Source organism: Podarcis pityusensis (assembly GCF_964106645.2).
Source record: "Podarcis pityusensis genome assembly, chromosome: 8".
NCBI classification, from domain to species: Eukaryota; Metazoa; Chordata; class Lepidosauria; order Squamata; family Lacertidae; genus Podarcis; species Podarcis pityusensis.
In genome coordinates this window covers 27,244,663-27,272,661 of record NC_138033.1, presented here as the reverse complement: position 1 = coordinate 27,272,661, position 27,999 = coordinate 27,244,663, and the positions used below count along the sequence as shown (strand labels likewise).

The window sequence follows — 27,999 nt, the reverse complement described above, 5'->3', positions numbered from 1 at the left end:
ACGCGTGAACAGTCCGGGCTTCCGCCACAGAACCCTGGGAACTGTAGTTCCCCGTCTCGCAGCTCTACACTTTTGTCTCGCCCACCACTGGCATGTGGCCCATGGAAGGTTTCCTAGAAGGGAATGTGGCCCTTAAGGCAGGTCACGACATGGAAACACAATATTGAAAAGAGTGTTTTAAACAACTTATTTTGAAAGCGTAAGAGTTACATCCTCTTCTCTATCAAGACACGCGCACCTGTGAACATCACCCTTACGAAATACCGTGGGTGAAGGGATGTGGAACTAAACGGTGCGCGAGGGCTACACCTGCGCAACCCTAGCTCAAGCAGGACGTGCGCTCGACGACACCCGCGCATTCATGCTAAGCGAGCGCAAGGCCGCAGCCTCTCGCAAAACGTGGCTGCAAACACGCAGGAGTCACGACGCTCCGCAGCGCCCTCTTCTGACCGCGGCAACCTTCCTCCGCCCCTTCCAGCAGAAAGCGCTTGATTGGCTGAACTGCAACGACGCCACCCTCTCCCCTCCCTACGATTGGGTATGCCGGTTAAAACGAGAGGTGATCGTTGGCTGAGCTGCCCGTCTCTCTCTTTTTCCCTCGCTTTCCCCTCCCTCGGGCCCGCCTCTTTTTTCCCGAAGGCGTCACGGGACTCCGCCCGCTGCTTTCCCTCCCCTGATTCCCGCGCGAAGTGACGAGATCGGCGACGGCAAGGAGGATGATTCACTAAGCCAGAGGAGGTGGGGGCGAGGGGGCAGCGGAGAAGGACGGGCTCTCGCGCGTCTGCCGCGCGGTGCATGTCGGGAGACGGAGCAGCGCTCTCTGCGGCCAGGCAGGAGGAGTCAAGATGGACGCGGGATTCTTCCGCGTAAGTGCTGAGGCCGGGGTGAAAAGCAACGGCGGCGGGAGGGACGGGGAAGAGGCGGCGGCTGGAGGGAGGGCGGCGTAGGGGGTCGCCCGTGCCCTCCGTCCCCGGACCCCCGCCTGACGCGAGCCAGGCCGGCCCTTTCTCTTCCCCTCCCCGTGTGTGGAGCCGAGGCGGAGAAAATGGCGGCGGCGCGCGGCTCCTTTCCAGCGCGAGGCAGAAACGCGAAGGTGGGGGGCGAACGGAGGGGGGATTCTTCCTCCTCACGCGCTGGCCCCCCTTTTTTGTCCATCCTGTCTGCCTCTTTATTCCTCCTCATCCGCCCCCGAAGCCGTCGTTCTTCTCGTGGGTTTTCCTTTTTGTCTCCGCTGCCTCGAAGCCGTCGCCCGCCCACAGGAAGGAGGAAGCGAAGGGCCCCGAGGCGCCTGGGCCTCCCCGTACCTTTTAAATTAACTCATCCCACATGCACCCTAAACCTGCACCCTTAGGTTTAGTTCTCGGTGGTGTTAATAATCGTCCCTTCCTCCATTAATAGCTTTGAGGACGAATCGTCCCTTTCATTCTGATACACACGGTTGGTCAATACGTTTCTGAAGCCTCAATATCCAGCCTGTTCCCTCGTTTACCTCCCTCATCTCCTTCCTCCCCGCCCAAAGCCCACCCTGCTTTTGTTCGGTCGATTTTGGAGGGCTTTTTATGCACTTTTTATTTTTGTGGACTTGATAGAACTTGTTTTGTTAGACTCATAAATAGGAAGAGTTAAGATAGATATGGAAAACATTGCATACATTTAAGTACAGGATACGAATGTGTACATTTTTTGCTCTGGACTAGCGGTGCAGAACAAGCGGCTTTCCAGATGTTGCTGGATTCCAGCTCCCACCGTTTTTGACTATTGACCATGCTGGCAGAGGTTGATGGGAGTTACAGTCTGATAACATTTGTAGGGCCACAAGTTCCTCATCCCTGCTCTCGAAATACAGTACATAAAAAAATTGTCCAGTAGCACCTTAGAGACCAACTAAGTTTGTTCTTGGTATAAGCTTTCGTGTACATTCTTCAGATCTGAAGAAGTGTGCATGCACACGAAAGCTTATACCAAGAACAAACTTAGTTGGTCTCTAAGGTGCTACTGGACAATTTTTTTATAAATTTTGACTGCGTCAGACCAACACGGCTACCTACTTGAATCTGAATCCCTGCTCTGTAGTCTCTGCTAATTCTTCTAGGAGTAGATGCTTCTTGTACACACATGTACATCTGCATACCTAATTTTCACAAGCTTATTGAAATACCGTGCATCTAAATGAGGATGGTGGAAATAGGGCCAAAAATTATGTGAAGTGAAAGGGATATCTGTGAATGTCCTGTGCAGAACTCAGTTAAGAGACACAAGCGCGGTACTTTGGTAGTAACAAAACACTACTTTAACATATTTAGTCTGAGGAAATCCCTAATCTTGATTCGGGACCAAAATGCAAGTCCATTTCTTAAAATCCAAGTGATAATTCCACTATGCAGCAGCAGATGAGTTCCTTTTCTGTTTCCTGTGTTGCAAGAGAACAGACAAAACACAAGTATACAAATGTGTGGGGTAAACTTTTTTGCTTTAGTTTGTCTTTTTGGTGAGCAGTGGAAGGTTTGTGTAATAAGCACCCAAATCAGTTGTTTTCAGATTTGTGGAGAGTCTTCCAATATCAGGTTGATTGCAGTAGAGCCTTTGTATGTGAAACCACTTCCATGCAGTTGAATTTCAGGAACATATCAGTAGTGACGCATCTTATTATAGAAAAATTCCAATCACCTGAAGGCTCACTACCCTGAAATCTGATATGATGAAAAGCAGTATATAAACATTTCCAAAAAATGAAGAAATTTTATAAAAGTCCCCAGAAACTTTTGAAAACATTAGCCTTAGGGTATAACAGCAGTCCTGTTACATAATGTTAGGTGACCAACCTGTAGTAAAGGCAGCATGAGTTCGTGGACAAACTGCACTGATGCCTGCTCCCTAGCTTGGTAAACTAGAGTAAAAAATGACCCTAAGGTACTGTTGTATACATTCTACAGTACATTATAGAGGCTCTGATACTACATCATCATAATGATTATTTTATTTATATCTTGCCTTTATTTCACAGAGTTCAAGGTGGCATGTGTTGCTCTGTTCATTTATCCTGACAACAACCCTGTGAGCTCAGCTTAGGCTGAGAGATGTCAGCCAGTGAATTTTATGGCTGAGTTGGAATTTCCCCCCAGATTCCCAGTCCCTAGGCCGACACTATTCACTGACTTTCTTTGGACTTTGTGATATTCTTACACGGCCCTTAGATGGTGTTGGGGGAGGGAATCTTGGTCTCTACTAGTAAAATTTTTTGTTCTACTTTTTGAGGTGTTAAAGGCATTCTGGTGCTAGGTTTGAGGAGTCAGTCAGTTGTCTGATCAAATATTGTCATACTGACCAGATACTTGACCACTGATTCTTTGGCCATAATCAAATACAGTATTACATAACAGTGTTCTTGTTGTGTAAGTGGCAGTTGGTCTTTTAGTGCATCATGGGGTCATTTGATAGTGGTTACTTTCAAGTTCTACAGGAGTCACATATGCATGGACCTTGTTGCCAGGTAACTATTGCCCTGCAGCTGCATCCAGTCTTTTCCCTCACAAATAAGTCATAAAATATAGCCTCTCCTATGAAATAGATAAATAAATATATTTACACAGTATCTGGACTAGTGAGAGAGTATTTCATTCATAAAATAAAGGAATTGTGAATATGCTTGGGAACATTTCACCCTGGGCTTTTTAGAATACTTTTTCCTATGAAAAGAAACTCCACACATAGAGTTCCAGACTTTTGGTTAACAAAAAGTGGGAATCATATCACAAGGAATCAGGAAAATAGCTCTTGCTTTCTAAAGAAAGCATGATAGTGGTAGAAACTTAGGAACACTTAGGGCTGGGGTGCCCATTAAGTTCTAAAAAATAACTTATGTGAACAGTACAGCTTGTATCTGTAAAGTCTTTGAGCAGGCACAAAATTCCTTTTTAAATGGAAAACACATTCCAAAAAGTCCCAGAAGGTGACATGTTTTTGAGCACATTTTGCGAATGAAAAGCTTCCTCACCAATCCAGCTACTGTAAGCTTTTCCTATCATGTTTCATTAAGATTAAATATTTTGTTTGATAAAGAGCTTCCTTGAAATTTTGGGAACCATATCTACTTGGTGTTGTGCCCAGTATCTTTTTTTTATCCTTGGATTTTTCTGCTGCTGTAATTGATATTCTGATTGGACAGGATGTTATGACCTGTTGTGTTTGGCAATTCAAGCAAGCCCAGAATGTTAAAAGGAAGGTCGAAGCGCTCTTTTGATGATGGCTACACCTCCTAGCATTGCACAAAATATTTGCATGGTACCTAGATGGTCACTGGTGAACGATTAATCCTTATGTCCTAGTCTGAGATACGTTTTGCTAATCATAGAGCAACATACCAGAGCACCTGGTAATAGTAGTGGCTCTGTTCCAAGAGAGGGAATAATAAGCAGCCAGCTTTTATGTTATCTAACCACATTGTAATAAAACATCTACTCTCTGAATTAAGAGTTTTTCAACAGTTACCTGTTCTGCATATAGCTTTTAAAGGCATGCATGCAAGTATTGTTAGCTTCTGTGGTCTGCAAAATAATTGGACTGTGGTTTGTAACCAGCTAAGTTTTGCTGAGTGTAGATTCATTGAAATTAACTGACCTAAGATTTCCATTAATTTAAATGGTTCTGAGTATGACCTAACATTGGATACAAAACTCAGTTTTTAACCCTCCCACCCACCAAACCATTGGGGTTGCTGTAAATCATAGCAGTTATTGGAAATATTTGTAAAGGCTGAACCGCTTCATACTCCATGTACATACTTGTTAGCATGTGGTCAGTTGTATTGTGGTTTTTCATCTCTTTCCTCATCCCCTTCAGGTTGTTGTTTTTTTTTTAATTGCATTTTACTTACTAAGGGATCCTATTATAATGAATGGAAAAGTACCCAGTGGCAATTCTTTTTTAAAAATGTGGTATCAGTAAAATCTATTTTCTAATGTTTAACAAGGCATTTTGAAACGAACCATGAGTGAAGAGACCCATTGAAACCAGTGAACATGTACTAAAACTAAGAATAATACTGGATTTCCCCCTGTATCTTTGTACACTTTAAAGGGTGTATGTGATCCCAATAGGACATGGCTACTGTCAGAACATATGGTGCAAGAAAGATAAGGCCCAGTGATAATGGGATTTCTCTTTTTGGTCAGCTTTCTGTCATAGTGAATTGGTCCATTAACAGGTTTCTGAATTAGTCCATTAACAGGTTTCTCTTTTATTAGGAATGTGGCAAACTCTCCCATCTCCTCCTGCTGCTTCCATTTTCTATATATAAAATATCAGCATTGAATGATGTTAACCTTCTGAGTAATTCATATGAAGCTCGAATCCCCATTACTTGATAGCTCACCTGTCAAATCCTATTTATAGTCTTAAGATATTTTAAAAGCTAGTGATGTGAAATATTTTTAAGTTGCTTTCTAATGTTGACTGGAAATTATTTGAGAGATTGCTTGGCAGCTATACAGTTTTCTAAAGTTTGTGGCATGTAGGATTGCATGTGGAGATTGTAGAATTGTTGGAGCATTTTAAGGTTTAATGCCATTCTTCTGCTGTTGAGAATTGAGTCGTGGATGGTAATAAATCTTACAGCAAAGATGAGAAACCTGTGGCCCTCAATAAGTTAGCATCGAGAAATATCTTTGATTAGTTAAATTAGTTAACTGTATTTTATTAAATTAGTTAACTGTATTTAAAATTTACTCAGTTGTTTTATTCTTGCAGGGAACTAGCGCAGAACAGGACAACCGCTTCAGCAACAAACAGAAGAAGCTACTAAAGCAACTGAAATTTGCAGAATGTCTAGAAAAGAAAGTATGTTCAGTTTGTTGTATTTGGAGAGTGATATGGAATTCAAAAAAAAAAACAAAACTTAATAAATACAGAAGATGCTTTTTGAATTTAACTAACTGAGCTAAAGCTAATAGAGCATTAAGAATAACTTGTTGTCTTGCACTTTAAATAGAATAAGTTTTTAAAGCTAATGGAGAATTTATGTTGGGATACAAACACGAAGTTGTGTCATTTTTCAGTCAAGGCTTCCACCCCATTGCAAAGAACTCTGAATAGTTTCATGCCTGGAGTCCAAAGACAGATTCGCTGTTGAATAAACCATTTCAACTGCAGTCTTTAAATCATGGTTTCTCAGGAAAACGGGGGCTGCCACTAGCTTTGTTAGATCACTAGTGGGCCCAAGCCGTTTTGGGCAGTCCGTGTCCACTTGTCCCACACCTGATGTTCTAAGTGGCACGAGGCACAAGAAATGTCACGGCAAAACTAAAATGAAGAAGCATCAGGAACACACTCTTTAAGTGCACTCCTGATTCTTCCTTTGAATCAGCAGCTTGAATTCAGGCATATGGTTGACCATATGGTGGTGCTTCAGTGATACTTTAAAGTGATAGAGAATGCTCTGTTTCAATGAAGTATCAAGCTAATACCTTCTACTGATAAACTAGAAAACTAATGTGTGCAAGCACTGCTATTGCTTGCTGTGCTTGTGTGTATTGCTGTGGCATGAAAAACCTGTGGTATTTGACTGCTAGTTGGAGACCAGAAGTCTTAAGTGACTGAACAAAAGAAATGTTAGCATTAAATATAATTCATGTTTTTGGTTGATCAATGTAGGTGGACATGAGCAAAGTAAACCTGGAAGTAATCAAGCCATGGATAACAAAAAGAGTAACGGAAATCCTTGGATTTGAAGATGATGTAGTAATTGAATTTATATTCAACCAGTTGGAAGTGAAGGTAATGATTTTGCTGTGGTTGTATTTACACATTTGTAAATGTATTGCATTATTATTCTGCCAAAACTGAATTTTTTCTATCAAAAACAGTTGATGGAATTAGGAGGGGTTTTGTTACAATGTATATTGTGAATAAATTCAACTTGTAAAACATTTTGTTAAGGTTGACAGTTTTAGTGAAGGTGCATAGTTTGCAAAACTACTCAGGTGAAAAATCAGACTTACTGTGTTGATTTTGCTGTTACGTGTTAAGCTACTTTGACAGCAATTTTCTAATGATGATGTGATTTATGATTTAAAAGGCCTGAACCAAAATGGAAGTTATTCCTTGCGTCTGAAGTATAGCACCATCACCTTATTAGGTCACAGCAGAGTGAGTGTCCAATGTCGCTCTGACCAACTCCCTTGATGATGCAGTGTGTGTTTGGAGGTGAGTTGTGTAAAGTGGCCGAACCAAAGACTGACAAAGCATCCAGCAGAAAGCCATTGGGCAAAGCTTTACACTGCTCTTGAAATTGTTGTGAATTAGATCAGATTAAATGTAAAGCATAAGGTGCAGTTCTAAATTGGTAAGAGGCGTTCAGTGGAAACCTACTCTGTATAGAACTATGGCTGTGTTCAGTAGGGATGGAGGGGTGATATATTAATTACAGTAAAAATATGCTTCAGGTTGCTAAAGACAAAACCTTATAAGTGTAAGCCACCTTCCACTGAAATTAGTGGCAAGACACCCATCTTAAGTTAATGGAACTGAATTGCACCACTGGAATACAGCTAAACAGTTACCAGTTGGGTACAGTGGTGCCTCGCAAGACGAAATTAATCCGTTCCACGAGTCTCTTCGTCTTGCGGTTTTTTTGTCTTGCGAAGCACGGCTTAGCGGCTATTAACGGCTTAACAGCTTTAAGAAAAAGGAAACAAACTCGCAAGACGTTTCTTGCGAAGCAAGCCCATAGGGAAATTCGTCTTGCGGAATGACTCAAAAAACGGAAAACTCTTTCATCTTGCGCATTTTTCGTCTTGCGAGGTACCACTGTAACATGAACTTCAAAAATGAAACTGAGTTCATGATAAACTCAGTCTTTTATCTTAAACAATCTGCCACTGCATCCCAAGAGTCAGTACAGTATTTTCTCTGAACTAATGGCAGAAATACTCTTGTGCTAATATACATTATGCTCAATCTTTCTTCCAAAGAATTCATCTTTATGATTTGACTGAACAGTTGACATTTCAACTGAGAAAGGTATTGCTGTTTTAAAAAAAGGTCATGGTGTATTTTGAATGTAAGATTTTATTTGTTAAAACAGCCATATTTGGAATCGTTTATGTACTTGCATAGAAATCGTAAGTGGGGAGGAAAATTTAAGGGATCAGCTAAATAAAGTAAGAATGTATAATGGGAAGTAGCTTGCTAACATGTATTAGTGTAATAAAACCTAGATATTCAGTTTTAGTTCCCCTTTGTACAAAGCATGATTTAAACTTTAGAATTAAAAAAAAACAATTTTTTTCCTTTTTGTGGTTGTGTACTCATTATTGCTTGTTCGTCTTTTGCAATTTAGATAAATGATATAACATTAAACTCAAGGTGGTTGAGTTGCAGTAGGGAGTCGGAAGCAAGCCAAGGGAACATCTTTCTCTACAGGGGACTTGGCGATTCCAAACCCCCCAAAGTTCCAAGAAGAAACTGAAGACACCTGGAATCTGTACTTGCTTTGTGCTGTTGAGCTGTGCTTGTTATATGGACCTTGTTGCTTTGACCAACAATGTTAGAAATAAAGTGCCCACTTATACTGTGAGCCAAACTTGACCTCTTAATCCTTTGTGGGCATTGCATAAATGTCATAAAAACCAGATATGGCAGCTTTCATTCCATAAACGTGTCAGTGAAGGCTTAGTCTAGTTTGCTGATGAAAGTAAGAGAATGCATGCATAAACTTTTGTTCAGTTTTCACAGCAGGACACAGCAGGGTTATTGTAGATGATGATTCTGTAATGTTAAATAAATATACAGCTTCTGTCCATTATACGGATTACGGTAAACAAAACCAAAACAAAACAAAAGATTTTCAAGCAGCAGTACCAAAGTCTATTGGGGAAGGATGTTTAGAAAGTTAACTACAAAGAAACTTATATTAACTATTATGATGCTGCTATACTAAATTCATGCCCCACAGCTGTAGCGGCTGCAGAGACCAAAATGCGTATGAAATCTACAAAGGATTAACAGGCCATTTTGAATGTAAATGGTATGACGAGAGAAAATTGGTAAACTGTTAGGGCTATGTTACTGAGCAACTTTTAGGGCAAGTTTTAAAAACTAGTAATGAGTTTAATATACTGTAGCCCCATGGTAGAAGATTGTGAAAATTAAAATGACTTATCTGAGTTTGGTTTTTTCAAATAACCTGTATTTCTTCCTGTCACATCTCTTTGCAGAATCCAGATTCCAAAATGATGCAAATCAACCTGACTGGGTTCTTGAATGGGAAAAATGCTAGAGAGTTCATGGGAGAACTGTGGCCACTACTGTTAAGTGCACAAGAAAACATTGCTGGTATTCCATCTGCTTTCCTGGAGCTGAAGAAAGAAGAAATAAAACAGAGACAGGTAAATTTCAGCAATGCTAGTTGATGGGTTCAAATCCCTATTCAAATATGAACTTGTAAAATGTCTCTGGACAAACCACAGAGCATCTTACATAAATTGAGAATTTTCTAAATCAAAAGCAGGGCTTGAACAAAAACAGGAATTGAACAGAAACTGTGTTAACTCTAGATATTAAGAGTGAGAGCCCTAACGATAACTACTCATAAGTAAGTTCTTTTGAATTTAGTTGGGCTTACTCCCAGGTAAGCTGGGTTAGAATTGCAGCCTAAGTGTAATATTAATACAATAATCAGTACAAGTTTAAAACTGTTCAGTTCACCAACTCTGTTACATGGTGAACAGTTATTTCCTTTTACAGAAAGATGAGTTCTTGTGAGTGTTTGTTTTATTAAAGATGTGAGTACGAAAGATCACGTGTGGAAATGTGAACATGGTATTGATTTGTACACATAATTGGTGTTCCCGGCAAAAAGGTGGTCAAATCATCTGCTGTGTACAGTAAGCCCACAACCTATGCGCATTTAACTTGTGTGCAGTCAGCTTTATGTGCATGGCAAATAATAATAAAAATGGGGCGGGGTTCTGGGAAAAATGTATTTGAATCATTGAACCCATTGTGTTTTGACTAGACATGACTTTGGATTTAGGTGTGATGCCCAGAACATAACCCTGGTGAAAGTTGTGGACTTGGTGTCGTGCTCACTTCTACTCTGAAGAATGACTCCTTTTTGAGTTTCTGCACTCAAGGCACTTATTTTTTAGCTCCCAGAATTGCATAGTATTTAACTATTTAGAAAGAGCAACAATGGCAAACACCCTTCTCAGGTTCATAGTGTGGCATGGCTCATCACATTATATCTATCTTCAGTTTTCTGAAGGCATTAAAAGCTCAAGTTCTGCTACCCCAAGTGTTTGGAATAATAAATCAGCGTTTTACAGTGTCTGATCTTGATTGTAAATAATTTGTCCTTCCACTGTCCTACCATTGTCAGCTGTTTTCCCCAAACGCAGAACAAAGTGTGTGCAGTCTATTCTATCCTGTTAGTGCTTTAAATGTTTTACATCATAGTAGCAGCATATTAATTATCAGGTGACTCTAGAAATAAAATACACCAGAAGTTGGGCTTATACAAATGATTTTAATATTTGATATACTAATTCAGTTTAGCATTATGAGATTTTATGGTTGACGTGGGGTTTCAAAGTTAGCACCTATCCACTTACCATGCCTAACCAGCCAGTTTTAACTATGGCTTCTAGTAATCTACTGAGTGGCAGAGACACTTCACTCTCTGCTAATGTTCATGTCATTGTGTAATTTGTCTTAGTGGTTTTCCTCTTTGAGCCTCCTGGTTTGAATGCATTTGTGTTATCTGTGTTATTCTTGATGTAAATGTACCTGAGCTAGCATAGTAGCATAGCGGCTTATTCATAGAACAATGAATTCACAAGTCTCCAGACCAGTTTTTTGTTTGTTTGTTTGTTTGTTTGTTTGTTTGTTTGTTTTTGCTTTGACCTCACCAGATGACTTTAGACAAGCCACTTGCTTCTGCATTTTGAGGAAAATATTTGGTTACCTTATTGGGTGGTTGTAAAGACAAGATAATGCATTTGAAGCATTCAGAACACACTATATAAAGAACACTCTATATCGATGTGTATGGTGTTAATATTTATTCTTTCAGTGGATTCAACATTTTCTTCTCAGCCCATGCTTCTGAATTAAGGGCACATTAATGTTTATTTCAGATTGAACAGGAAAAATTGGCTTCCATGAAGAAACAAGATGAAGACAAGGATAAGAGAGACAAGGAAGATAAAGAAAATAGAGAAAAGAGGGACAGATCCCGAAGTCCTAGAAGGTATTACTTAAATGTGTGTGTGTTGTTATTTTCCAAATGACTCTTGCATGTGTTGAAGCTGTGGTAGAGCAGCTCTATTAGTTAAATTTTCTTGGGAATCTTTTAGTATTTGAAGTCTAAATGCTCTGGCTAAAGCATTTTATTTTCCCCAGTTAACAGTGCTACAAGGTGTACATTTGAACCTACATTTGTGTCCATGGCCCATGTATCATCTATGCAAACTCCCAATATTAAGCTGAGATCTTCAGGATCTTTTTGCTAGAGCTATAATGTGTGCATTTGTTACTAATAAACGTTTACCCTCAACCTTGCGCTCACCAGAAGCTCACACGCAAGAAGAATTTAAAAAAAGATGGGTTTATTACTTGAAATGAAAGTGACAGTATATAAATGCTGTTTCAGACAGCAAAGTTAAATTATAAGCAGGTAGCAAGAGTGAGAAGGATAATTGGATTGGATATTAATATATTTTTCAAATTCCACAAGAAACTTGAATATAAATTGACTTTGTCCTAGGCGCAAATCAAGGTCTCCTTCCCCTAGAAGACGCTCATCCCCTATCAGGAAAGAGAGAAAACACAGCCATTCCCGATCCCCACACCATAAAACAAAGAGTCGTAGTGTTACTCCTGCACCAGAAAAGAAAGAAGAGACTCCTGAGCCAGAACCTTCAATCAAAATAAAAGAAACATTGATCCAGGAGGCCACATCTACTAGGTATATCTACTTGTTGAGAAGTTTTCCTTTCTAGTTTTGTTCTCATATTACTCTGAAACGTGATATTCGATGTCATGTGGAGTAGTGAATATAATTGAGAAAGCTGTAATTCTACACCAATTTTATTTAGTTATTTGTTCATCATTCTGGCTTTCTTTCATTACTTTTTGAATACATGTTGGACATAACCTAACAATACTACAGAAATGTGAAAATGTAAGATTGAACATGGGAATGGAAGGTGCCAGGAGCTTTGTCTGAGGCATAATCTACCAATCGGGAGTTGATGCTTTTGGCGTGCAAGTGCCTTAAACAAATCTCTTCTTCATAGAACACTGGACATACTGTTTTGGTTCAGAATTCTTAGCTAACAGAAAGGGTGTCTTCTAGAATTACCTGCCATGTGTCTGTTAAGTGTTGCAGATTGCACCCTTAAATTATCTAAAGCCCCCCCCCCTCCAATTGTAATCTCTGGTTTAATCTTAAAAATGTATTTCAACAGTGATATTTTGAAAGTCCCCAAAATTGAGCCTGTGCCAGATACCAAGGAGCCATCTCCAGAAAGAATTTCAAAGAAGGAAAGGGAGAAGGAAAAGGAAAAGAATCGTCAAAGGACTCCTTCTCGATCCAAGTCAAGGTCAAAGTCTCGCTCACGGTCTGCATCTCATTCAAGACCAAGAAGGCGTCATAGATCACGATCCAGGTTAGAGGGTTGGAAGGTGTTTTTGCCCTGCTGGGCAGCATATGTGTTCTTTTTAAGTTACATCTACCTCATCCAGTTCGGATGAAAAAATGGTAAAGCATTCCTCCTCCTCATTGTCCTCTTATCATTTCTTAGAGTTTGGACCATTCCATGTTGTTTCTTCATGGGTGTGGTCATGGGAACAGCCTGTGATCACACCATGTCAAAACAGCCCCCACTCTTGTAAATATGAATTAGGACTTAATAGTTATCCATGCAGGGCTAGTACAGGACATAGAGAGCAATTGCTTTGCTGCTTACACACAGGTCTCCTTCAGCTCTTGATTGGTCTTCTGTGGCCTGTGTACTGAGACTTTCCAGGGCATGCTGGGTGCTTCCAGAGAAAGACATTTTGACTGACATAGATGTGAAGAGCTCCTGCTCCTTTACTACACCAAATACTACTTTAACCTTAGGAATAATAAACTGTTATATGTTGTTGCATCAGTACTGCAGTGGCACAGGCATTCTCCATGACCATCTCAGTAGAATGCATAGCTTTGAGGAAGGACCCTTTCTCACCATTGAGCATTCAGGTATCTGTTGTCAGCTTTCCTGCAGCAACAAAGCAGCAGGGGTGCTGCTTCCAGAGGGGTAAATGGCAGTGTAATTACACAGGTGTTTGCAATCTTCCTGTTACACTGAGACAAAACAGAAGGTCAGTCCTGCTCCAAGTTTTATAGCAGCAATATACTAAGTGAGTGTGGCTCCACTGATAAGGAACTCCCTTCAGTTGGAGAGTTGGCAAAGCTTTGGCCTTGAAAATCAATAAATTTAGTATCTGAATTTTCATGAATTGATAGGTCTTACTCACCAAGAAGGCGGCCTAGCCCAAGACGACGCCCATCTCCTCGGAGAAGAACCCCGCCAAGACGCATTCCACCTCCACCCAGACACAGAAGGAGTAGATCTCCTGTGAGACGGTAAGTAGATCTCCTGTGAGACGGTAGTCACCTATATTTAAGGGATGTATCAATAGTAATGTTTTAGTTGCTTCAGTTCATTCCCCCCCCCCCTTCAATCTAAGGAGATGAGAGTCAGAAACAGTCTCCTATTTGGTCTGAAACTGGTCATGAAATACTTTCCTCTTGGTGTTCAGGACGAAAGATATACAGAGAAATAAGAGACTTAAATAAAAATAAGAGACTGTTTTGTCTACATCCTGACTTCCTCAGTAGGAAGAGATAAATAAATAAAATAAAATACCATGAAAGTTGCATCAAGGGAAACTGAACGCTGTCATTTCTACAATTCTCCATGGCCTGTCTTTTTAAATAATATATCCAGTGCTCAGCATAGGTTGACACAATGATGATGATAATAATAATAATAATAATAATAATAATAATAATAATAATTTTTTATTTGTACCCTGGCAGGAGCCGGACTCAGGGCACCTAACATCACCAAACTAACACAGTGTACAAAGAACATAAAAACAGGCAACCAATTAATTAAAATACATCTTAAAATTAGTTCAGAGCAAATTGAAATCTGGACGGATGGCCGTCCACGGATAAAATTGAGAGTGGTTAATATTCTCCCGGGCCAGCTGTTACCACTGGTCTTATAAAGGACCTGTGAGCGGGCTAGGAGGCCTCTTTAATGCTTGTTCTTATACAGAAAGAAGAATCAGACTTAACCCTGACTAAAGGTCTGGCGGAACAGCTCCGTCTTGCAGGCCCTGCGGAAAGATGTCAAATCCCACAGCGCCTGGTCTCTTGTGAGAGAGTGTTCCACCAGGCCGGGGTCTCTTAGAAAGTGTATTTGTTTCTGAACTATTTTTGAGACTGTACTTTCAAAGAGTCAGTGTAGGGGTTGTCAGTTGCAAAAGTAAAATGTTTTAGGATTCAAATAGGACAGATATATTTACTTTTATACCATTTCTTGATAAGGTTGACCCTCCTAAGAAGCCTTTGCTTTCCACAGACTGTACTTAAACATCCTAAAACATGGGGGAGCTTGTTTCACAGTAACTTGTCCACCGTTTTTCTTTCATGGAATTCTGTGCATTTGCAGAGGATTCTGGGACATGTTTTAGGGCACATAATTTATGTTGGGCACTGACCAGACCTGTTGGACCCTGTCACCACTGTCGGAGCCAGCCGTTACAAAGTGGCGAAGTTTAGCATAAAATTATGACACTGAGAGCCAGCAATATTTTCATGATGGTAGGAGCAGCTCCCTTCGAACTCCCCTCTCCTCCTGCAAACTTCTTTATTTATCCTTTGTCTCTCTCCAGCCGCATGGCTGTTTGCCAGTGTCTCACGTTACCTCATCCGGTCAAGGCTTTTATTGCCCCCACAAACCATATAAGGTCATCACTGCCCAGAGGAAATACAACTCCAATACATTCCAATACATTGTAAAGCTCAGAGTGCTGGTCAGCCGAGGTCAGGGGGCACCCTGCAATATTACAAGCCTTTACCGTGGCTTTATGACTCCCACACACCACTGCATGAATAGCAGGTACACCTGACAATGTACATTCCAGGGAAGTTGTGTAGTAGCATCCCAAATGCCTTTTTGGGAAGAGCCCCTGTTTCCTACAGAATACCGTTTGAAAGCATTGCTCCTAAAGAATTAACATACACTCACTTCATTGCTATTCTTTTCATAGGATGTTATTATGTTGCAAAAAGTTATGTGCACAGACAAACTGACATTTGAATATTGCTTTGCAAATTTTGTGACTGGATAGTTGAGCACTTGGACTTTAGAAAAACTTTTGAAAATTTAACACAAGCATAGTTGTTTAGCTTTGTGATATCACTTCCAAAGACTAAATTGCTCAGGGTAGGGTTTCTTTTTTTTCAGGTTCTCAGGAATTCTGCAGCCAAAGGTGGAGTCAGCAGGTACATGATAGCAACAGAACTGACCACAAATTGTGCCGCAGAATTCTAGAGGCCCTTCTTTAAAGTGTAATCTGAAAGAAACCTGGCTGATTTAACTCTCAATACTGATGTTTTTTCCAAACATGAAAGAAAATTTTTTAATTCCCTTGCATTGGGCTTTTTTGAGACAAGTTTCTTAAATGAAAGAGTCCATTAAATTCAGTCCTTTAAAAAGAATGCTTCTAGACCATCCAACTCCTAAACCATTTGAAACCTTTTCCATCACTAACTACTAAGTTAGGTCTGCTGGATGTGTTAAATTGAAAGTGCTATTCAACTGTTTGTGGAAATATTGTAGTAGAAGCTAGTAAGAACTTTGAGAAACCAGGACAATGCAGATTGGTTACAGTGTCTTATTATGATTAGTCAGAGAATACTTGATGTCAACTTGAATTTTACAGGAGGAGACGATCGTCAGCATCTTTGTCAGGAAGTAGTTCCTCCTCCTCCTCTTCACGTTCCCGATCTCCACCAAAGAAACCACCTAAGAGAGTTGTCTCCAGCCCTCCTCGTAAGACACGTAGACTGTCACCTTCAGCAAGTCCTCCTAGGCGAAGGCACCGCCCTTCACCACCCCTAACCCCACCCCCAAAGCCCCGCCGATCTCCAACACCTCAGCAATCGAACCGTGCAAGAAAAGGCCGAGGCTCAGTTTCTCCCAGTAGAACCTCAGGTACAGAGAAGTAAATTTATTTTTTTACAAGCCGCTCTAATTGTGTGTATGGGGCTTTGTATAGCTCTTTAGTAGCTAATGAGTGGCGTGTCTTAGACGCCTGCCTGTCTAAAGTGGAAAGGTTGTGGAGAGAGAGAGAGATAATAAATACTAAAATGTTAGGGGGGCATCTGTGTTTTCTCCAGCTCAAAACCAGTCCCCTAGGCTAGACGGCCAGAAAAGGCAGGCAGTAACTTCATGTATTGCTGGCCAGGTACACCTGTACGTTAAGCACAATACAATTGCCACACATGTAGCTCAAAAGAGAGCTGGAGTAGATACCATGCTAGACAAGTACATTTAGGTTTTGTTACTGTAAGGACTACTTGACATGCACACCAGTAGCAGCCAATAGCATTATTTCACATGACATCACTTCGGTGCTCCTAGATAGAAGGGGAAAAACCACTTCTGTGGAATATGTCCTTTGCTTGGGCAGCTACCTGCATGAGTGGGTTGAGCACAGGGATCAACCTCAGTTGCTTCTTTTGGAGAATTGAGTTCAGTGGAAGCGTTGGTGGCAGGCTGGCAGTGTTTAGTAACTGTTTCAAAGGCTAAGTAGCAGTTCATTTGCTTGTACTATGCCACACTTATGTTTAAAAATGCCACCATTAGAAGATTTTTTAAAATACAATCATTGTAGATTAGTCTATAATGGTGGTGGCCTCAGATGTAAGTTCTGATTTCAAATTACAGCACAGTGGATGTGGTTGGAGCATTTTATACACTCTCCCTCTCTCTGATTCTGTTTACAGGGAGCACTAATGAAGATTTATCTGACAAGTTTTGGGGCTTGTTTTTAAATTTAAGTGTCTTACCTGCCCTGTCCTAGGGACTTGGGACTGTTCGCAGTTTTATCTCATTTCATCCTTCCAGCAACTCCTATACGGTAGTTTAGGCTGAAAGATAGTGACTTTCCTAGTGTTGAATCTGGATCTGCACCAGAATGGTGTTTGGGGGGGCGGGCGTGAATCACATATGCTTTGTGAAGGCTCCTAGGGCAATTAACACTACTGTATAAGTTACTATATATATACCCAATATTTTCCTGGCTCTTCCTCAGAATTCTGTTTATTTGTTTCTTTTCAGCACCCAAACGTAAAAGTATTGAAAAAAGGGAATCTCCCTCACCAGCACCGAAACCTAGAAAAGTAGAATTGTCAGAATCGGGTGAGTTCCTCAATTTATGTCTTTACATTTTTAATACGGAGCTATTTTGAGATTCTGTGATATTGGGAGTGGTTTGTGTGACTTTGGTGCATTAGGTGCCCGTGTGTACCGTTTTATGTGAAGATGCCTCATTAAAAAAAGGCTAACCATTTAAGAACACTATAAAATGTAGCAAAAATAACCAAAAGAGTGAAAAAGCAACAGCAGTTCAAACATAATCATCTCTAGACTCTCTTGACATCCAAAGCACCGTAAAAGAACCATGTCTTAAGAAAGAGCCCTGAGATTGAGCTCTGTGAATATGAAATGTATTCCATATTGTTACTGTTAACAGAGGGAGAGCTATAGCTCTGTGGTAGAGCACCTGCCTTGCATGAGAAAAGTCCAAGGTTCAGTTGCTGGCATCCCTAGGTAGGGAGATACTGGAGAGCCACTGCCGGTCAGGGTAGACAGTTCTGATGGACCAATGGTCTGACATAGTATAAAAACACTTCCTATGAAACACACTTGTAAATATAATATTTCAATGTGTTTTTCTTTTAATTTGCACACTTTTCAGAAGAAGACAAAGGTGGTAAAATGGCAGCTGCAGATTCTGTTCAACAAAGACGGCAGTATAGAAGGCAGAACCAGCAGTCTTCATCTGGTACGGTATTTTATAGTTTTGCAGACTGAATCCTTGTAATGTATACTTGGAAATAAGCTCCCTCTTGTTTATTGGGGCCTCTTCCCAAGTAAGTGTACAAAAAAAATAATGTCCTTATATGAGTTGTTATAAATGGCTTCTATTGCAAACCTATAATTTGGCTAAGTCACTTGGATTTCTTTATGTGGACTGTTCTGGTTCTATCCAGTATTTCAGGGGTGGGGAACCTTTTCTGACCAGTGGGCCAGAACTTTATCTCCCCACTTGTGGCATGCCCAGTTTGATAGGTGGGGGCTGCCTACCTGTCAATCACCTGATGCCATAGTAACAACAGGTGGTGCTGTGCTTTAAAGCCCCAATTGTCAGGACTTCAAAGATTCCAAACAGCTGGAGAAGGGCTTTCAGACAGCCCCAAACTGCTCTGAGCCTCTGGTGTCTGGAGCTTCAAAGAGTAGTGCTGGGAGGGAAACTGCTTTCCCCTCTCTGAGCAAGGCACACTACCACCCTCCCAACTGCTGATGGAAAGGAAAAACTGGAAGCTCACTTTGAAATCCTAATTGACCCTTTGAAGCCCCACCCTTACCTGCTGCACACCTGATGTCATATATAATGTCAGGTGCTGTGTGGTTGGCTATGGCTTCCTCAAAAGAGAGGCTAGCTGGCCAAATTCAGCCAGCAGGCTGACCATCCCCCAGCCCTTTAATATTTGTTACCAGCTCATGCAATTTGAAATTAGTGGTAGCCTTCATAGACTCTATTTAAGAGGCTGGATTTTAACCCTATAAACTTTTGCTCTGTAGAACATTGCAGTTTTTAGGGGTAGGGGTGAGGTGCAATTTTCTATTGCTGAGAAAAGGCCCGTGCTAGAACAGAGAGTGGCATCTGTGGGGAAGACAGCTGAGTACACAAAATTCACAGATGTAGGACTGCAGCGGTAGTGTACCTGTGGCCCTCCAGATACCACATTTACTCACACCTCAATTTAATGCACACCTCAATTTTCAGAACATTGAAACCAACAAAAGTATTTGCTTGTAAATGTGCCATTGAATCTAATGTGCACCTTAATTTTTGCAATGTAATTTGGCCAGAAAAGGTGAGCATTAGATTCGAGTAAATACGGTATTACGGCACTCAAATTTCCAGCAACCTCTGGAGGGCCACAGGCGCCCACACTCCTGTACCTCAGGCTTATTATTTCTTAAATCATTGGTTCTTAAAAAATATGAGGTGCACTTTCCTAGAGAGTTGTAGGTGGTTTGTTGGAGCTGGTGTAAGGTATTTGATGTTTGCCTTTAATGGCTCAAGAGAGTGCCCTATCCCATTCTGTGACGAGTTGAGTATTAGTAGGGCATTTTTTTGTTTCCTTGGAGATCTTTCAGTAGGCATTTGAAAAGTGTATTTTGGGCTAATGTATCAGCTATAGGCAGATGCAGCAATATCATAGTAATACACTGATTTATTAGTTTGAGCGCTGTGGACATATGCTCCCCCCTACCTCCTCTCACACAGCATATAACTGGGTTTCCCAGTTCAGCTGAAGGCTTTCATTTGAAGCACAAAGGGAGTGCATTGCTTCAGTGCTCATTTTAGAACCAATAAGCCATGGTCGGTTAGAATGAGATTGTTACATCTTAACCAGATGACAGTGTTTCCCTCTCTGCTTGCATTGCTCATGGGTATGGCCCTATATTGAAATTATATTGAAATAATTTAATCTTTTCCTTTCACATCCTTAAAAACTGTTGGCTCACTGCCCTTGGGAGCTAATAGCACCTGGTTGCTTATAAAAGTAGGCTTTATATGTGAACTGAATGGGAACTTAGAGAAGCCTGCTAGCATATAATACTTACAGCTTAGATTACTTCTGGTTCCTAATATCTCTTAACATGCCAGTTTTAGAAGGACAGCCATGTGAGTGGAGTTGGGAATCCATGCGGAGAGGATGTTTGAAAACAGAATCCATAAGATTGTTTTTTTCAAACTCTTTAATCAGCCACAGATACATAATTGCACAAATTGATTTGTAAAGCTGCTAATAATTATTCTACAGAAGTTTGCTGCATTTTGATTTTTTTATTCTTAAAGGGTTTATTCACAGAGTTTGATTTCCTTTTAAACTGGTTATTGGAAAAGTTGTGAAAGAAAAATTAGCGGAATTTAGCTGCTTTATATAGAGTCATTTAAAAATAATATCATTAATTCTAAAGTCATTATTGTGTTGCATTTTAGAAACAAGAGTCTTTCATTTTCTTACAGATTCTGGTTCATCGTCATCATCTGAAGAAGAACGGCCAAAAAAGTCAAACGTAAAGAATGGTGAAGTGGGTAGACGCCGGCGACACTCGCATTCCCGTAGCCCTTCTCCATCTCCACGAAAGTGGCAGAAAGATTCTTCCCCTCGGTAACTTCATTTGTTTTATACTGGCGTTTACTTCTAGCAGTCCATGTGCCATTGTTTTCTGAGCACCTTATTATATCATTTGGAGCTTGTTTTGCTTTTGCATTTTCTGCAGTCAGAACTAAATTTAGCACCTATCCCAAACTCAGAACATGAATATGTTAATGTTTCATGTTAGCGATGTTGTTTCACTTACTTTAATGACTTTTGGCTGATTTTTATCATTAGGATTCTTAATGGGAGCTTCTTGGGGCTAAGAATTGCTAATTCATCCTAGCAAGTAACTCTGGGGGATGTTTGACTTCTCAATTTTTTTCCCTCCCCTCCACTGCTGTCAGGATGCAGATGGGAAAGAGGTGGCAGTTGCCAATTGTTAAAAGGTCAGTTAGCAGGTTGATCTGCTAATTAGGATTAAGTCTTGAAGGGCTTTCTAGAAAGGTTGTATTTACTACTACTACTACTACTACTACTACTATTATTATTATTATTATTAACTTCAAATTTATAACACACTGTTCCAGAAAGGAGCCCAGTGTGGCTTCCATTAATCAAATAAAAACAATTCAAAGCAGCACTGTAACATATTGCAGGCAGTACTTACATAGGCCCACCATGTAAAAAATAAAGCGGGGGGATGCTAAGCCTGTGGGAGGTGGTGGTGGAGGAAGGAGCCGGGTGCACCTTAGTCTTTCCTAAGTCTGCTTTGATCACCTCTGCCGCAAATTCAGCTATGAAGGAAATGAAAAATAGAATAAAGTTACAAAAATGGGATAATAAAACAAGATGACAATCTAGCAATGCACATTTGGTGTTTCCCAAATAGATATTCAGAAGTAGTTAAAATAGAGTTTATTTAATTTTTTTTAAAAAGAGTTTACTGCATCGCGGAAAGCAGCAGTGTATGATGTTATTAAAAAGGTTGCATTCAGGGTTTTTTTTTTAGTATTTGTTTAGGATAGACTGTAAAACTGAAAGTGGATTGTTTCTGTTTTGATTACATCAGCTTCTGCATTGTTATAAACTTCTAGTTACAAAAGAAACCCCAATTCATCACAACATTGTGTACTTGTATTTGAGGATTATTTTTATACAATTTTATTTTATTTTTTGTTTTGCTTCACTTTGCTCTAATATTACAGACACCCCAAGTCTCTTAGAAAGCTATGTAATTTTTTTCCCATGAAACGTGGGTACTTTGGGATGTTGCCAACTATGTACCTTTGTGGTGATCAGAGGATCCTAGTTTGTGGAGGAAAAAAAGTGGCACAAGTGACTTGCAAGTGAATTCTCTATCACTTCCACCATATACCTTTGAAGGGAAAGTGCTGCAGGCCAATATAACATTAAATTTATATGCATATTGAAACTGAGCTGAGCTAAAATCTTGGACAAGCCTGCTTAAATGCACTTCAGTTGTCACCTAAACAGGCTTCTCGTTGCTTCTGTACCTGTGATATCTGTCCCTGGAAGGGAATCATTTAAGTTGAAGGTCTGTCACTGTTTTGCCAGTGCAGTTTTGCTCCTTGAGGGAATTGCATTGGTGTTGGCATACTAGCATGTGGTGGATCAGTCAGCGTTGTTGCTTTTCATACACACACACTGCTCTCGTGAGCAACACAACAGGATTATATTGTAAATTAAATGAATCATAGTTGGAGGAAAGAGGGCCTGAGAGTAGCAGAACATACTGTCTATGTCACCTTACAGCAGCATTGAAAGTGTGTCCCCAAAGACACACAAATTTGCTAGCCTGTCTGCTCAAAAATGGCTGTGCTAGTTGTTAGTTGACCCTCTTTTCTCTTTTTAAAAAAAACTTGCCTGGTGATCCCAGGAGGCTAGGCATGTGGCTTTGTTTAAGCCCTGTCCTCTGTGCTTGCTGACTACCACTAATATGACTAATAAGAGCCCAATGGTTGAGTGGCAACAATTGTTAAAGGGATTATAGCTGAAGGGCAGGGTGATGTTGCCTTGGCCAGCAGTAAGCTACTTTGTACATAGGCTATTGTGCGTATGCTTCTTTCTCTAGGATCTGTCTTGAGCCTCTTCCCTCTCTCCTTCCTTTAGTAGGAGGAGGCGCAGTCCATCGCCACTGCCTACCAGAAGACGGCGCTCTCCTTCCCCTGCCCCTCCTCCAAGACGGCGGAGGTCACCTTCATTACCACGCCGAAGGTAATACTTGCTACTTACCTTATGAAACACACATCTCTATAAAAAGTGTGCTGTTAACTTAGAAATGGCCTTTCATCAACATTTGATAGCGGCATCAATATTAATTATTTTGAAATTGGCAATGAAACTATTGATGCTTCTTAATGTATTTATATATTTACTTTAGTTTAAACTTTTAACTTGCCAATGGATTCAATAAGTTTATAAAAGATTAAAACAATAAATACAGCCGAAACAGCCTATAAATAAGATCACAATTAAAGGTTAGAGATGACATCCAATGGTATTTGTTTGTGAATGGAACAGTGGTTTACAAAGATTATTTCAATAGGCATATTTAAATTTAAAAAAATAGTGAAAATGTTATAGAACATTTAGAAAAATTGTGTAACTAGCAGGTGGTATTGCTTTCTAATTATGCAGTGGCATTTACAGGCAATTATAGCGAAGTAAAACTGTGTGCACACAGTTATCTATTATTATTTGGAAACACCTTCATGTACCCCTTAAATGACTTTGCATATTTGTTTCTAAGGTCTCCATCACCACCACCTCGCCGGCACTCCCCCACACCCAGAAGATACTCTCCTCCAATACAAAGAAGATACTCTCCTTCACCCCCTCCAAAGAGAAGGACGGCTTCTCCTCCTCCCAAACGAAGGGCATCTCCTTCTCCGCAGCCTAAGCTTAGAGTCTCCCGTTCTCCACCACCAAAACAAAGAAGTTCTCCACCCCCAAAGAGACGCTCGCCATCAATATCCTCCAAGCACAGGAAAGGATCTCCGCCCAGCAGGTCCAACCGCGAAGCCCGTTCCCCTCTGCAGAACAAACGGCATTCTCCTTCACCACAGCCTAGGCCTTCCCGTCCTTCTGCAAGTCCCCCGCTGCTGCGCCGGGGACCTTCATCTTCTCCCCAGCGAAGGCATTCCCCATCGCCGAGCACCAGGCCCATCAGAAGAGTCTCGAGAACCCCAGAGCCGAAAAAGTCTAAGAAGTAAGCAATTCATTGGCAGCCAAAGGGCTGCTTTTGATATTTGAAAAGCAGTTCGGCTAGGCCACTAAGGAATGTCTGAGAATATTACCAACCCTGAGGTGTATTGCGTAATTTCCCTACCAAATACCAACTTGTTTGATAGGACTTAGACATGAAATTTCACGACAGAACACTGGAGAAGACCCATTGAAATTAATGGACTTAAGTTGGTCATGTTTGTTAATTTGAGTAGATCTTCTCAGACTGACTCCTGTTGGATACAGTGCATTTCTATAATCTGTTCCATCGGTGGTTTTTTATTTGTAACAAAATCTTTAAAAGAATATAAATTCTTAATGGATCCTACAGTCGACTGTAGCATACTTGATTCCAGTCAAATATTAAAACATGGATGGGAATATGTTGGTTTCTGACCATACCTTGGTGACAAAAAAATGGGGGGAAACTCCAAGAACCTCTGGTATAAGAGCAAATAACAAAATGAATAATTAGAGCAATGGAGTAAATTTAATATACTGGAATTTTTTAAAAAATAGAAATGAAAACTTGGAGGTTATTTAAAGGGCAGATAAAAGTTTGACTAAATATTGATAGTTTTAAAAATAAATCTTTATTCAATTTTAACCAACATAAGAAAAAAATTTCAGCTGTCAAAACAATATAGTTTTGATTTAAGAGTATCGCTCTGGGAAAGATCATGATTTATTATGTACATATATTCATATACCATTTCAGTATTTTGTTTTTTAAAAAAATCCTACAAACCATACAGATGTCACAAGGGACCTCTGTCCACATGAGATAAAAATGTACAAATTGGTTGTGACCTTAAAATTCAAATGAATTGTTTTAGAGCTGTAATAAACATTAAAAAGAGATTTCATTTGGAAAGCAATGAAAGGATATATCTCGGAAAAATGGAAAGGGGTCTTGAAGTTTCAGTTGTAGGATAAAGTCTGCACTTAGAGAACATTTAAACTAAACTTGTGTATTTGCATATTCAATTGAATTGCATCATTCTTAGCATGGAAATCAAGATTTATTTATTTTCTTTTCCTAAGGGTTTCCACACCAAGTCCACATTCTGTGAGAAGGGGATCTTCATCCAGGTCTGTTTCAGGATCTCCTGAGCCACCTCCCAAGAAACATCCAGTGCCTCCATCTCCTGCTCGATCTCGATCGCCTTCTGCTCACTGGTCGCCACCAGCACCTGCAAAGAAGGCTAAAAGTCCTACACCAAGTCCATCACCAGTAAGGGTATGTATCTTCCAGTGCAACTGTGATGGCCACCTCTCGATTCATGCATGTGGCTTAATCAACCATCCTCTTACGCTGACCGAAACAATGTTTGCTGGGTCTAATGCAGCTGTGAATCTCTACCAAGCTAGACTGACCATTACTTTTATTACTGGATTCCTACTGCTTTAATTTCAAACGCGAAAGCTTGTATTTTTGCCAGTATACAGGCAAGTGATCATTGTCAGGGAGTTGTCTAGGAGTGTATTGCTTTGTGGTGTATGTTCAAATTCACATTATTTAAAACATTTATATGCCGCCTTTCCATAAATAGAGCAAAGCGAACACTCACAAAACAATTTGCTTTAACATTACAGAATTCTGATCAGGAAGGGGGTAGCAAGAAGAAGAAGAAAAAGAAGGATAAGAAGCATAAAAAGGATAAAAAGCACAAGAAGCATAAGAAGCATAAGAAAGAGAAGGCTGCAGTTGCTGCTGCAATGACTGTTTTTACCACGTCTGCACAGGAAGACCAGGAGAAAAATATGGAGCCCCAAAAGGTGAATATTTGTTCAAAACATTAATAAACCACTTTTCTATATTAAATGTGGTGGGTTGGAAACTGACTGACAATTGTTCAAATATTAAGGGTTCAGGAATCAGATTACAAACTATTATAGAATGGCACACAAAGCTTGCATTCTTCCTTGTACGGTTCAAGAATACCTTTGTTTGAATATACCCACGAGCTGTGTACTCCAGGCATTTGCAGGCTGTGGTCTTGCATGGGATCAGCTTTTTGCCGTATTTGGCACCCTGAGAACCTTTGTCTTAAGGAGGCATAGTTCTGGCCTGCATGAGGCTCTTACATGGAAAAGGGCCAGCAACTGAAGAGACCAAGGCTGGGGCTTGAGCTGCTGTTCTCAGGCTTCCTTTCACTACTGTCCATCTACACTCTCTCTCGCTCTGTTGTCAGTATTGAAACATGCTGATATAAAACATATGTTCATATATAAAACATAAGATGGAAGCTGTGATGAGAGAACCTGGAAAGGAGGAACCTATGATCTTCCCAGCAAGCGTAGCTGCTGTCCCAGGGAAGGAAATTGCATGTTTTCATACTAGCAGTACAGAATGGAGGGAGGTTGTTTGGCATCCTTGCTAGAGGCACACCGGAGGCAAGGCCTAGTAATACACCGTGGGGCTCTGTACCATGAGAATGAAGCCATGCTTGTTTGACCTTTGTAAAGCAGAGGTGGAGAGCCTATGGCATTCAAGATGTTGTGGAACTCTTGCTCTTAGTCCTGGTCAACATAGCCAATTGTCAGGGATTTTGGGAATTGTAGCCCTACAACATCTGGTAGGTCAAAGGTCCTCCATCCCTGTTTTAAAGGCAATACGCAAAAAAGATTGTGCTTCACCAAAATCTGCTAAAGTGTGATACTTATTAATACTTCTTTCCATTTTATATATAGCTCCAGTGTCTCAAACTAGAATTCCTAATGTTGATAGTGTTAGTCTAAAAACCTAGGAATTTTGCTGTTTGTATCATGCAAGTTTCTGCTCTTTGGCCAAATCTAATTCAGGCTCATATTCTGTGACTATAGAAGTAATTGCTGACTTTCCATTGCGTTAAGGAGACTGAGAGTGAAGCAGAAGATAACCTGGATGACTTGGAAAAGCATCTGCGTGAGAAGGCTCTGAGGTCAATGAGGAAGGCGCAAGCGTCTCCACCATCTTAGGCTGAAGCAGCATTTGATATAATGTACATTTTGTTTGGTTTGTACTCAGACTTCAATTTCAAATTGCTAAAATGTGTTTGAGCTTTAGACTTTAACATTGGTTGTAATAATTGCTAGGTTGAAGTTCATGTTTAAAAAAAGGCATGGATCTTCATTACAAAAAAGCATTCACGGTGTACTAGTGACCTTCAACAGTTGACATGGTTTCACTAGAATTTTCTTATGCAGTAAGGAATTCTCTCCCTCCCCTTCCCTTCAAGGGTTTTAAAACAAAGCTTACAGATCCCACAGTTCCTCTAAAATGCCGTTGTACAAATGCTTATGGAGTTTCTAATCTGATTTCTTGCCCTAGGCCATTTGTGGTCTGTTCAGTTATCAAAGAAATTGCATAGAAACACTTGCAAATTCTCAGATTTCTCTGTTTGCCTGTATTGTCTATGCTTAAAACCGGGATTAGTATTTGAGGATGGTATCTACATGGTAACCTGCTGCTCTTGCCAGTGGGGTTTATAATGATGTTTATCTGGAATGCTGGAATTTAATTTGTTGTTGTTTTTTCTCTTTCCCGCCCCCTCCCTCTTTGTTTTCTTTTTAAATTAGTTTCCATAATCGGCAATCTCAGCAGAGTTTGGCATACAGTTTTGTTCTGTGAAATGTTGTTGTTGCCCCATTCATAGGTTTTTGGTTTTTTTTTTGGTCTTGTTGCGGTCCTTTGGAATAGTGTGAAACTTTCAGAGCTGTGATCTCTGAAAGCCTGAAGGGCCTGAACTTTGGATATTGTCATGTTCTCACTGGGGTTTTTTGTTTTTTTAAAAAACTAAAGCTATTATAAAGCTTGTGGATTAAACAAAATAAATTTCTAAATTTAAAGGATCTTGGTGATTTATGTATGTAATTTCTCCCCACTCAAAATTCAAGTAAACAAATTTGCTTATTTTGCAGAAAAGTGTGTGATTCTAATCTTGTTCACTGAGCTAAAAACTTCCCCGAAGGTCCTAAAGTGCAGGGATGGGGAACCTGTGGCTCTCCAAATGTTGCTGGACTCCCAACTCCCATCAGACACAGCCAGCAGAGCCTGTGGCCAGGAATGATAGGGGAAATCTCTGGAGGGCCCAGCACCATTTTGCCTTCATGCAATGGAGCCTTTTGCAGATGCTGCCTCTGGTCTAGAGCACTAGAGTTCCCGTGACTGTGGGTATTGCCCTTCTAACAGAGGGGCGCCTTCAGATGCATACCGTTTTCCATGAACAGAATTTCTTCTCTATCCAGTGGGCAGTTCCTCTTCACAACAAGCAGAGCTAGAAACATGCCACTTTTTAAAAATTCACAGG

At 40.4% G+C, this 27,999-nt stretch overlaps 1 protein-coding gene across 10 annotated transcripts; it reads left to right on the top strand.

Annotated features, from left to right (window-relative positions):
* The first annotated feature begins 665 nt into the window (after positions 1-665).
* SRRM1 (serine and arginine repetitive matrix 1) lies at positions 666-27,541 on the top strand. 10 transcript variants are annotated; one of them, XM_081016785.1, is made up of 19 exons: positions 668-866; positions 5,746-5,835; positions 6,649-6,771; positions 9,213-9,383; positions 11,133-11,245; positions 11,762-11,962; positions 12,465-12,665; positions 13,508-13,627; positions 16,000-16,271; positions 17,400-17,480; positions 18,040-18,126; positions 20,386-20,530; positions 20,866-20,907; positions 22,592-22,696; positions 23,232-23,690; positions 24,752-24,947; positions 25,304-25,486; positions 26,564-26,691; positions 27,269-27,541. In XM_081016785.1, the coding sequence occupies exons 1-18, from the start codon at positions 846-848 to the stop codon at positions 26,666-26,668; spliced, it is 2,715 nt and encodes a 904-aa protein (XP_080872911.1). In that variant the 5' UTR covers positions 668-845; the 3' UTR covers positions 26,669-26,691; positions 27,269-27,541. The 10 variants fall into 10 exon arrangements, with proteins under 10 accessions (XP_080872913.1, XP_080872911.1, XP_080872914.1 ...); XM_081016788.1 differs by lacking the exon at positions 26,564-26,691; XM_081016783.1 differs by having other exon boundaries at positions 26,564-27,541.
* Positions 27,542-27,999: the final 458 nt, after the last annotated feature.